Source organism: Strigops habroptila, chromosome 4, assembly GCF_004027225.2.
Source record: "Strigops habroptila isolate Jane chromosome 4, bStrHab1.2.pri, whole genome shotgun sequence".
NCBI lineage: Eukaryota > Metazoa > Chordata > Aves > Psittaciformes > Psittacidae > Strigops > Strigops habroptila.
This window is the reverse complement of record NC_046358.1, coordinates 16737480-16750308: the sequence shown is the minus strand read 5'-3', so window position 1 is coordinate 16750308 and position 12829 is coordinate 16737480. Positions and strand designations below refer to the sequence as shown.

At 39.4% G+C, this 12829-nt stretch overlaps 1 protein-coding gene across 9 annotated transcripts in view; it reads left to right on the top strand.

The window, feature by feature from the left end:
- Window positions 1-12829, top strand: part of NUMB (NUMB endocytic adaptor protein) — a 101883-nt gene that overhangs the window by 85655 nt on the left and 3399 nt on the right. For 3 of the 9 annotated variants that reach the window (XM_030483402.1, XM_030483399.1, XM_030483400.1), the window contains 6 exons: window positions 3078-3152; window positions 5132-5272; window positions 6763-6964; window positions 9255-9557; window positions 11368-11517; window positions 12370-12513. In XM_030483402.1, coding sequence (XP_030339262.1) covers window positions 3078-3152; window positions 5132-5272; window positions 6763-6964; window positions 9255-9557; window positions 11368-11517; window positions 12370-12513 — 1015 coding nt within the window. The remainder of the gene's footprint in view (window positions 1-3077; window positions 3153-5131; window positions 5273-6762; window positions 6965-9254; window positions 9558-11367; window positions 11518-12369; window positions 12514-12829) is intronic. The other 6 variants (XM_030483403.1, XM_030483401.1, XM_030483406.1 and 3 more) reach the window with 3 other exon arrangements.

Here is a 12829-nt window from a genome sequence, read left to right as displayed (position 1 = left end):
ATCTCTAGGGCATTGCCAGCTTGTCAGAGAGGTTTCCCTCGTGTCCAGCCCACAATGGTCCTGCCTTATCTTCAGTCTGTTAGGACTGATGCCTCTCCTGCTCTCCCTGGAAACCTCTGAGGACTCTGAAATTGGTCCAGATAACGAATCTCATATTGGCACAGATTACTGACCTCCTGAGTGCTGAGCAGCGAGATTTCTATTGGGGCTGACTCAGCAGTGACAAATCATGCTCCCAGGAGTCAGTGCCACACATGGCTCTACTCCAGCAGTGCTGTCATCCAAAAGCTCTCAAATATGAAGACAAGTTACTGATATGGATGTCTAGACGAGTCCCTTGGTAGCAACATTTATGACCCACTGTTCTAGTGGATATTGGCCATTTGCTTTGGCAATGTTGTTTGGAGTCTCCTACCTTGCAGTGCTTATTATATAGGCTGTGATCCTGCAGTGGCATTCACTTCTCATGCAGTATCTTGCATCCAGTCTGATCTTTGTCCGGTGTGTGCCAGGAGTACAAATGCTCATATCTATTTTGTAATCACGATTAACTTGGCAATTTCCCACCCATAATGGAGCAGTACTTTGATTTATGTATCCAATATAAACTGATTTGGAGAAGTATGTAGGCACAGATAAGCTGAGGATTGAGTAGATAGGAAAATCATGTTGCCCAACAGTAGAAGATGTGGGTTTGGGATAAAGACTATAAGGACTTAGCCCTTCTAAGTGCTGTATCCACCATAAATCTAGAAGGAATTGGGAGATCAAAGTGTGTTTTGTTTTTCTCTTGGTGTAGCAAACCCACGTTTCATTGTCTTGTATGAGGAAGCTTGCATTTTCAGTGGGAGAGGAGGACTTAACCCTTCAGCCTTTTCATTTTATTCTGAGAAACAAGAATTTCTATGTCTTAGCTATTTCAACGTCCTCATTTGGTGAAACAGCAGGTGAAGAGTAGCTCTGCTGAAGATCAGTACTGCTTTATGAAGTACCCAGCTCAATTAAACTTGACTTTAATGCAAACTTCAGGAACAGTTCTGTATTTCTGCAGAAACAAGTTTTTATTGTTTGGGGGGGAAGAACATGTATCTGTCTTTCTAATTATGGTAATCTAAACCATTTACCTGCAGGCATTGTCTTGATTGTATTTTCTTGAATAAAGATTTTAAGACAATTATCATCTTGTAAGAAACTGGTACTCCTTTTTCAAACAGTTAAAGGAGACAGACTTCTACATACCATTTGTTTGGGGGATTAATAGGGACTTCCAGGCTATGGAAGCTAGCTGAGCATTGAAAATAGAGATTATATTCTGTGGGTATTGATATTTGCTGCCTTTAAGACCAAAAGTTAGAAGTGACTTTAAAGGCTGCAATATTTTTTCACACGTATGATGGCAAATTTAAGTACATCTTCCTTTGTGAATGATATAGACATTCCAGAAGCTGTCGGTTTTACTTTAAACCTTCTCTGGGGTATCCAACAGGCTGGATGGACATTTAGAAACTTGCTTCTGCAAGCACTTCTCCATAAGTTGCTTTCATGCTGTGCTTATTTTCTCTCTTTTCTCTTTTAATCACTCTTCCGTACAAGTCGATGCCATTATCTGTTCTCACAAGCTTTTTGAGAATGCTCAGGGTGTCATTGCTGCTTTGAAATGGGGCAGATAGATAGTTCCTCCCCAAAACTAAACACAAGTTCTGCCAGGCCCATTTTTTTCACACTTGGTGCTTTCTCTGAGAATGAAACCAATGTGATATAACAGGAAACTTTTCACTCCAAGATATTTCATTCTTACAGTGCTAAAATCTGTGTTGCAAACTTGGAACATGTGGTAGCTTATGCTGGAATGTCCTTGCTCCATTGCTTGCCATATGGATATAAATTGTATACATCAGCAATGAACTATTAAAAAATAAAACCAAAATAATTGCAGTTCTTGCATGAAGCCACTAGCAGATGCCCTCTCATCTTTTTTTGTTGTTGTTTCTCTCTCCACTCCCTGCAGTGGTCTGTGGTGGGTGCCATTAGTAGCCATAAACTGTGTAAACCCAGTGATTGAAAAAACGTTAGGGGGAGAATATTTTATTAGCTGGCTTAAAATGTGGGGCTTGTGAATTAAAGTAACACTTTTAAAAACCAATAATTTTTCTAGTAGTAGTTCGCTGTAACAACCAGTAAAATTACGTGGACATCTTGTACCTATTTTCTGTGAATTAGTTTCAAAAGAATATTATGTCAAGTGTTTATACTGTTTTCTGTAACTTTCCCTTAAAAAGTAAACAGTCTAGGAAGAATCTGTAGTTTAAATGGCTCCTGAAGCCTTCCTGTGCTTCCCACTTTTACTTGGCCTCAGCTTGTGGCAGCTGAAAGTTCCCACAGTCAGATCTTGGATAAAGGCCAGACCGCTCCACACTGCGTCAGCTGGCCACGCACCATTGCTTTTTCAGATACACACCAAATGGCTAAAAAATAATACTTCTGCGCTTCTCTTCCAATATGTGACATTTAGCTCTTAATAAATAGTGGAACATGTTTGGATGATTTATCTTGGCATTAAGCTTATAACATAGTAACTGATGATTTTTGGGTGCTTTCAACACTGGTTTAAGGTGATGCCATGATTCTGCCATGCGACTATTGGGGCAGAGGGTAGGGCTGGTGGAAATACCAGGTAAGAATTTTCCTATGTTTAAACTTGTGCTGAAGAAGCTACCTGTGGTGTAACTCCTTATGAATTAGTGTCTTCTGACTCTTTAGTGGAATTCTTCACCCACTTGGTCAGTCTTGAATTCTTTACTGTCAGTGGATGAACACCTTATTTTTGCCTCCACCTGTGCTGTGCCCTCTCCCCATCCCCACGATGTGCTGTTTCTCAAATACTGGCTTTGGCTTGGTTCTTTAAATGTTTTGCAACTTGGATTGACTATCTGGCTTTGGGCACCCTACTGACCGTGGACTTCATCTACACTTGATGTTACGGTTCTTGGAAAGGGGAAGCGGGTGGAAGTCTGATGCTGTTGGGCTAAAACTGTTTTTGTTTTTTTTTCTTTTTTTTTTTTTTCTTTTTTTGAAAGTCTGGGAAGAAAGCCGTTAAAGCAGTCCTGTGGGTTTCGGCGGATGGACTCAGAGTCGTAGATGAGAAAACAAAGGTCAGATTTCCCTGGACAAAAGTTTTATATCCCTCTATAATAATATATGTGCTCTAACTTTAAAGGGAAGCTAATCTTTATGTTAATGCAAATGTTGGTATTTGAAAGGAAGACTAAAGTGTATAATTAGATTAATCATTTCTTGCTTTGTAAACATATGTATGCCGGCTAATTTTTTTCTCCACTTAATTCCACACTGCTCTCAAAACATTCCATAAAATGTGACAAGTAGCACAAGCTTAGAATATTTTTTTGTTGCGTTTACTGGAAGAACATTCTTTTTTCCTAATAATGTTCTGCTGACATCGAACTTCTCAAAGTCCCTTGACTTTGTTCTGTACCACTGCAGAAGGCTGCAGTAGTAATACATGGGCAAACTCATGTTAATCAATATAGTTTCAATATAGTTTTCAGGGCATCCAAATCCTAGAATGGTTCTGAGTGAACAACAGCTAGCTTCCAACCGTGAAATAGGGCATGTTGTGCCTTCAGACTCAAGCTAAATAGTAACTGAGTATAAAATTTGTGATTTCTAATTCTAATATCTAAGATGTTGGTCTAAGTGGAAGACTAATGTATTTGTAGCATCCTTGTAGATTGTTTTATAATTTTTTTTTTTTATTGTGAAATAGCACAGTATGTACCACCAGAGTGCCTATGTGCAAGTAATAGCAAACAATTCTTGCTTTTATCTTGATGTAGACAATTAGAAATAAGAGCTTTAGGTGTGCCTCTATAAGCGTACTTGTATTTTAAAAGATGACATGGCTGTTGGAACAATTTTAACTCTCATTAGTCTGAAATGAACTAATTTTCATATTCATGTCATTTAACCCTTACTTTTGTCAACCTAAAAGATGATTTCTGCAAGTCAACATTGAGAAGCACATAGAGAATTCATATCCCTCTGCAGTATGACTGCCAGTTGGATACTTGCTCTGTGACTGCTGTTATGGTGTTATGGTTTCATCAGCACTAAACTTACTGTCTCATAAGAATTCACTTTCTAATACAAACATACTGATGGGTGCATTCAGTCTACTCATTTAAAAATTAAAAGATTGCCTCATTTAAAAATAATAATATATGTATTATTTTTAGAAATGCTGCTGTGTATAGCTTTTAAAATTGAATTTTAATGAGTTGTTCAGATCCTGGAGGTTGTTAAAAGTATAAGACTTAAAAAGAGAATATACTATTGCCTCCTGGTGGTTGAATACATTAGAACAGGTGCCAAGTACTAACCACCAACCAAAAGAACCAGAAAAATATTGAAAGGTAATTTTTAACAAAGATGGCATAGTTCATAACTATTTCCTTTTTAGAAACACTTCTCACATCAATCTATGGGAACAAATCATAGAATCATAGAATAGTTAGGGTTGAAAAGGACCTTAAGATCGTCTAGTTCCAACCCGCCTGCCATGGGCAGGGATACCTCACACTAGACCATGTCACCCAAGACTCCATAATAGTGCTGATGGTGCTTTTCCACCTGCATCCCTGCTTAGCTAATCAGAAGATCAGCTTTTGGTCTTTCTGTAGCATGTGCTAGACCTTGTCACACTTGGAAGACCTCTCCTATAAGTTTCAGCATTGTGTTTAACCGCAGTAAAGATTTTTTGATTGCAAGACTACTGGAGTGCTGTAAAAATAAAACAAAAACATGAGCTCCATAGTCTAGAGGAGAGATCTTAGGAATTGTTTGGGTCCCTGAATTCTTATGTGGTGCCTTGATACTTCTACCACTTCTACCAAACGTGGCTGGTGAAAAGTGTCATCTGTCCTTTTTGTTTCATAATAGGAATAGATTCTGAAAGGTGAATTCACTGACAGATAATTGTAGTGACATCAGGTTACCCTCTTTATACTATACCTCATCTTCTTGCAGTGAACTCTGAAAATTACTTGTTCAAGTGTTTCTCCATATTTCCTCACATTTCTTTTGTTGGGGGTTGGGGGGATTTTTTCCCCTCTAGGATCTTATAGTTGATCAGACAATAGAGAAGGTTTCTTTCTGCGCACCAGATAGGAACTTTGACCGCGCATTCTCATACATCTGTCGAGATGGCACAACGAGACGCTGGATATGCCACTGCTTTATGGCTGTAAAGGACACTGTAAGTTTAATGTGTGTGTATCCAACTCACACACTCATTATGCTCAGAAAAATTAACTACCTAGAATATTGCAATATGTTTTGATGTCAGCTAAAATATTACTTAGTCTTTGAAAATTATTTTATTTCTAATTCTTTATATTGGAATTACTTGCTATCCCTTCGTGGTGTTGTCTTGTGGAAAGAAATGGTGCCCAGCATGTGTATAAAAGGAATGCAGTCAGCCTCGAATATCTCTAGCAGAAGGGAACTACTCTTCTAAAAATAGACAGAAGATAGTCTCATTTGAAAATGTGTACAGAAAAAAAACTGAAACATAATGACAGTTTTTCTAGGATAAAATCATAGTGTGTAAATACAGACTGGTTATGAATGCAGCCTCTTGTATGTGAATATTATCTTGAATGGAAAGTCATCTGAATGTTAAGGGATGAAGCTAAACTGTATTTAATTAGCATCCTGTTTGTTTTGAAGTGATAGAGATTTTTCCAGTAGAAGGTTTGAAAGTAAGTTACCTTTATCAGTCTCTTGCTGTGTAGACGGAAGTTATTTAATTCTGTGATCTGGCCTTTTTCTCGTTCTGCTTTTTGTTGAATCCTGCCTATGCCATACAAAACACTTGAAACCTCATGCAAATTCTTGCATGAACTCCACATAGCTGCATGTTCAAAGCAATCGTACTTGACAATTTATCGTTTTCCTTTAAAGAGAAACAATGAAGTTAGAAATTCCCAGCTAAACTTATGTTAGAGTGGAGCTTTTCTGTTTTCCTCTCTGAATAACAGGTCAATTCACTTACTGATTATAATAGATGAGTTGAGCTACTGGTAGTAACAGCGCCTCTGGCTCAAATGTAGCCACTGTATCAGCTGAATTGCTGGACTTCAACCTGAATTTTCTATTGCAGCTATTGGATAGTGGATCCTTTAGACTTCACTGGTTAATAATGGAAGTGCTTTTCAGAAGGCACTCTCAATACTAACTTCTGCATTTGGTCATGGTCATTAAAAGGTGTAAGCAGTCACCACTGTACTTTTAGTTTTCACCCTTGCACTCCAGGGTGGTGTCTCCCTGAGCCCTCTATAAACTTCCTCCATCTGAGAGTAGCACTCACCTGTCCGGCGGGACTTAACACCCACTTAAGGTGTGGCTTCATAAGAGTTTCTTTGTGCACAAATGTATCCAGAGGCAAGGGATCAGTGCAGGCATGTTATCGCGCTAGCATCTTAGTAACAGTTGAACTAAACAGATTATCCAACAATCCCTTTCATTTCTGGTGGCCTTCTTGAACACTGCTTGTGCATTAGTGATTGGGATTCTTTATATTACAGGTTTAATTTTAGAGCCATACAAAAGGTGGCCAATTACAGTAGTACTCTTTAACGGCTTAATTAGATTCCTTTTGCAAAAGCAAGTTATCACGTTGCAATGCTTAAAGCACATGTATGTTTCTGTTCCAGTTACTGTATGATGCAATGTTGTCTTGTACAGGGGGAAAGGTTGAGTCATGCCGTGGGCTGTGCATTTGCAGCATGCCTGGAGCGAAAGCAGAAGCGAGAGAAGGAGTGTGGAGTGACTGCCACCTTTGATGCCAGCAGAACCACATTCACTAGAGAGGGGTCATTCAGGGTCACTACAGCTACTGAACAAGCAGAGAGAGAGGAAATTATGAGACAGATGCCGGATGCTAAAGGTACGGGGTGCAACTTAAACAATCATCCGTAGTGAGCAAAACCAGCCCTGAGTTGAACTGGAGCCTGGGCAACGACTGAGGCTTAACATCCTTGCAGCATTCCCCCTCTTTAACATCCTTATGTACAAATCATATTCCCAGACGCCTGTCACTTCACAAGATGAAAAATGCTCCCAGATTTACTTGTGGTGCATTTTTCCACATCTCCTATAGAAAAAAGTGCAAGTGGCTTCATATGTTAAATCTGCTTCTGCTTTCTTTTGTCAGCCTGCTTTATGGCAGAGATCACCATAGAACATACTAAAAAGCCTTACTAGAAAAATGTTATAAAAGTATAGCAAGTTAGCCAGACATTGTAGTCTAAATCTTATGGTAAATGAACAGAAAATTATATGCAGTTTTCTTAGAAAATAATTCATTTTTATTTTCAAGACAGGTTACAAACTGTATGTATAGAGCTGTATTGCATGAGGGAAGAACAGATCACAGTGTGCTTTCAAAACAAAAAAAAAAAAAAAAGGCTAAAGCAACACCCCCCCAAAAAACCACATAACTGATGCATCGTTAATTATGCTCAAATCTAGTAACTAACTGATTTGAGAGGAGTTGGTTTTTACTTCTTAGCCATTTAAAAAAACATTTAGTGTTCTGAAATTCAAGTGAAAGTAGAACTTAAGTTTTATTACAAGTAGTGAAGTTCTACAGCTAACAAAAAGTTAAGTTTTATAAATATTGTTCATAGCCCTCTTTACAGTGGAGCTGAACTTTTGTTTCACGAAAGTTTGTTTCACGGGTTCCACAGCAAGTTTTATGCTGCCACTCGATTGCAAAACTTTAATCTTCGTTTTCATCATCCATCTGCTTGTTCCCATACATTAGTTTTAGAATGTGCTAAATGAAGCTTAAACACAAGGCCTTTGTTACTTGAGGGCATGAGTCAAAGTCTTGACTCAATGAAGGTGTGTGAAATCCTTTCCAAGAAAGACTGATTAGAAAAGTTTCACTTGAATGAGCAGCTGCAACTCATGGGTACTGAAGCTTGCAAGACAACATAATTAGTTCCTCCTACCATTGCAGCTCCTCAGAAATCTCTAGTGTGACTCTTCTCCTTAACCAGACTTCTAGTTATTCTGTTGATGTGTCAACAAAAAGTCATTCTTTTTCCTGAAATGTTTGGAAAGCAATGTAAGTAAAATAGGAGTTCACGCCAGGATAGTGAGATTTCTCCTTCTCCCACTGTGTTGATGAGCTGTGTTTATTGTCCCCAAAGCTAATTCAATTACAACATTAGTGAGAGAGAGTTTTCCTAGAGATGGAAATATCCCCATTACTCTTCTAATCATAAGTGTCATGGATTAAACTAGGCTTAATCCTACATTTCTACCGTTAGGTCTGGCTGACAGAAGCATCGTGGTGCTGTAAAAACCCTGCAAAATGAAGCAGCTGACTTTAAGTTGGAGAAACTTCCAGTGCAACCAACTAGTGATTGGGTGGTAGCATTACAGCTAAACTCAGCTGTAATGTTACCGTTTATAAATACGTTTACCATTTATGTAAATAAAGCTTAAAGAAGTGACACAGGAACTCACTGTAAACATGCCTGGTGTTAGCAAGGCCTGTCAGCTCAGAGGCTGGACCTACCTTGCAGCACACTTCCATCTATCTATAAATGTGTTTCCTGGAGGTGCTGGGGAGCTGCAACCGGAGCACTGAATACAGCTTAACCTGTTAAATGCTGCTGCTACCTTTGGCCTGCTGAAGCTTGTGCAGTGTGTTTGGCTATTGCTGCTGATTCCGCAGGGCTAGGAGGGTGGCCTTCAAAAGAAGGTCCTAGAGCTGGGTTCTGTTCGCTGTTGCTGCTGAGCTGTGCCACCCTAAGCCACTTAATACAGTTTGTAGTAGTATTTTGGCCATAGTTCTGTGTGAGGCAAAAGTAGAGGTCTCAAACATGCAATGCACTTTTCAGTCTTAATAATAAATTAATTTCAAGTATTTCTAGAACTGTGGTCTCAGGAATAGCTAGGAAGAATACATATATAAGGCCATCATTTCCTGGAAGTAGCTAGCCTTAGTAAGTTTTGCTTTGGAGACTAGATGTGTATAAAGTGACATTGTAAAGACAATGAGGGTATACAGAAGTGTTTTTTCTGCTGTGATACTAGAAACTCGTTTGGAAGAGCACTATTTATGCAAATTCCCACAATTTTTCTTATCAAAACAAATGGGAATAGTGGCAGGAAGTTGAACACTACTTTGCTTTACTCTTCTAACCTCACCCTATTTCCTCCAGCAGTTGAAACAGAAGTGAAAACAGTAGCACCAGGTGCTGCACCAAACAATACTGCCCCCTCTTCTGGCTCACCAACCTCTCCTACTGCTGAAGTTGCTGCCTCTCTGGATAAAGAAATGAGCAATCCCCACGCTATTCCACGGAGGCATGCCCCTATAGAACAGCTTGCCAGGCAAGGGTCTTTCAGGGGCTTCCCTGCCCTTAGCCAAAAGATGTCTCCTTTTAAACGCCAGTTGTCTTTGCGAATAAATGAGCTGCCTTCAACAGTGCAAAGGAAGACCGATTTCCCCATGAAAAACTCAGGTAAAACCAAATGATTCCAATGAAACAGTACCTTAAATTGTGTCTTCCTCCTTTCCTTCTCTGTGGCTTCAAATAACTCCTTATTTTCTAGTAAATCCTTCTTCCTGCCTCATGTGGATCATTTCTCATGAACAAACATCACCATGTCAGAAAACTTCTGCTTTGGGAATAGGCAAGAATTTCAAATACAGTATTCACATGCAGAAGACAAACAGTTCTAATAACTACCTGAAATGTCACAGCATAGCTTGAATGCTTTAGGAATGGGTGTTGGTGATTAGGAGTTGCTGCTTTTTCCCTCTGAGTCACTAAACCAGTTCTTCCACTTAATGCCAGGGCTGCTTGAGAGACAAATCCCTTCAAGGCCTTAAGCATTTGTCATGGGATCATGTGATGCTTTTCTGTGGTCTGTCCTTCTGCCTGTCTGAATTCTTCTTTTTGAGAGCAATGAAATGGCTTTTCACCTTGCATTAAAGAAACTTTACTGTTTAGGTGGTACAGCTGGCTGTACCAGTAATGTGTGGCACAATTTTCACATGATGGTAGTGGGTCTCTAGAATCATCCCAACAGAAACACCTGGGGTGCTAAGTACCTTGCATGATGCCCTAGAATCCCCTTAGCTGGGTTATCCTGCAGGCCAACTGTACTCTCACTTGGCAGTACAGCTAGGTTTAGGGTTCTAAGCTTTAAAGTAAAAATTACTGTGGCAAAAATCAGCAAACCCAACAAAAATACGTAGTCTGACTTCTCTTATAAACCTTATTTGGTGAGTTGTGCTTTAAAACCAGCTCAGAGTTTATCAGTTTTAAACTAATAGTGCACTGCTCACTAGTGATACTTGCTGAGCATGCTGCAATCTGAGTTTTTCATGATCCAGAACATTCCTGATGCATGTTCCCATGTATGCCGCTATCAGTGCTGCTTACTGTCACACCACATGCACCGTATTGGAATATCCGTCAAAGAATCAAATTTTGAGCATGCCTTACCCTGAATTTTAGATATGGTGCATGTTGTGTCCAGATATCTCACAGGTTTTGTACTACTTGTGCTTAATTTGCCTGCTCATGTCAGTTCTGTGCAATGAAGGACTGATGATCAGTACTTCTGAAAAGCAGTGCAATTAGTAATAATGAGAACATCTGGCAAGTCGGCAGTTTTACTCCAGATGTTACTTTATCCACATTATGCTGATACTTGGTTTAAAACTGAGAGTCCATTTTATTTGAGTGTTCAGCTTTTGCTTTTCATAATTCTACCACAAGAGCTAGGGTTTTCAGCTACCGCTGAACTGAAGCGATCAACATTCTTACTCTAGACTTAACCTGGTGCTGTGCATTGCTGTCAGCACATTTAAACTTCATCTAGTTACTGTGGAAGTATGTTGTTGGAACACTTAAATCTATCATAAGTATTTTAATTTCAAAGAGTGCCAAATCTTAGTGCCAAATCCTTGATACGTTTAGCACTTTAATACTGAAAGATTTAGATCTGTACTGAAGCTATAGAAAACCCTTTTATTTTCTGAAATGAACATCCTCTTGCATTAGCACAGAGAAGCAGTAATAACTGACTTTAAATCTGGAACACTGATCTCCTTGCCCTCTTGACTTAGTTACAAAATACACTGATGTGTTCTATTTCAGGTCAGGTCTTCAATACTAATTTTAAAAAAAGCTGTTATACAAATCAGTAGCAGGAACATCCAGGACAGAGGGAACTAATTACATTTCAATTTCACATTGGTAGTTGTAAATTGTTTCTGTATCCTTTAAACTTCCAATTGAATGAATTTTATATACATTACAGTCCCTGAGGTAGAAGGGGAAACGGACAGCATCAGTGCCCTGTGCTCTCAGATCACCAGTGCTTTCAGCGCGCCATCAGAAGATCCTTTCTCTTCAGCCCCCATGACAAAACCAGTGACAGTAGTTGCACCACAGTCTCCTGCCTTTCAAGGTTTGTGATTTGTGTGCTGTGATCATGCTTGATGAGGCTTGAGTGCACATAACATTGCTTTCCAGTAACATGTGATCTTAATTTTTTGTGCAAGTCCTGTTATCAGTATTTTGGGAGAGTGCCTCATGCTTTATTCATCTTGTCTCTTTAGTTTGCCTGTGTTTTCGTTTTTAACAAAAAGTTCATGCACCTACCACACGATAGTTACCTGTAAAAGGGACTGGCCTTGTTATAATGGCTATTTTAACATTCTGCCTCCTGAACTGCAAAAACCTTACTAACTGTGTGTCACAGGAACCAAATCCCACAAGGGAAGAGACCTTGTGCCACCACATGATTACTCTTTTTCACACAAACTCTTAGGCAAGTTGTGGAGAAATGCCAACTATACAACTTAGAGCAGCCTCTGATCTTCATTTCACTGATATGCTTTTATACAAGTTGTGTGAAAAAAGAACCTCTCCTTGTTAAATGCAGTTATTGTTACTTTGCATCTTAAATCTGCTCTTCTTTTGAATCTGAAATTAATCATGCAGTAACTCCTGGTGAGCTGTATCTATTCTTTATAAAAACAACAAATTTAACTTCACTTGGTCACCAGAACTCAAGGTCTCACCGAATATATAAAAATCCACCATCCCACAGTTCTGTTAGCAAGCCTTGGCTTGGTGAAATGGAATTTACTAGCTTTATTGACTGTCAGTCCAATTTGGCTAATTTACACAAACTGCTGTCATGTGGAAGTGTCTAAAGTTGTTGTATGTTGATAGGTATGACATGGCCACTAATATTCCAGTCACGTGCATGCGTTGCATGAATTAATCGCACTGATGTTGTCTGCTCCCATTTTAGTTAATGGCACTGCCTCTGCCTTCTGTGTGCTTGCTGCTAAACCATCCCAAGCTGCTGTAGTGTCCACAGCTATGCCAGTTCGTGAAACCAATCCTTGGGCTCATGCTCCTGCTGCTAATACTGGAGCTGCAGCCATGGTCGCTGGTAAGATTGGAACTAGATCCGGTGCATTGCTATGAGAACTTGGATCAAAAGCATAATTGAGCCCTTGAGGCAATTGTCAATGGCACTTAATGGCAAGTGGAAGGAACAGTAACAAAAGCCGGAAGTAGTAGCCTTTTGCACGAGTGGATGGAGGGAAGCGATGAACTCGCTGGGTCTGGGTCTATAAGCTGGACTGATTCTTTCTTTGGCAGCATTTTAGAAAATCCAGTGATTAAAAAGGAAGTAATGAAATAGTGTATGTTTGGGGATGAAGGGGAAAGAGTCTGTGCACATACAAAATAATTTTTGTGCATTC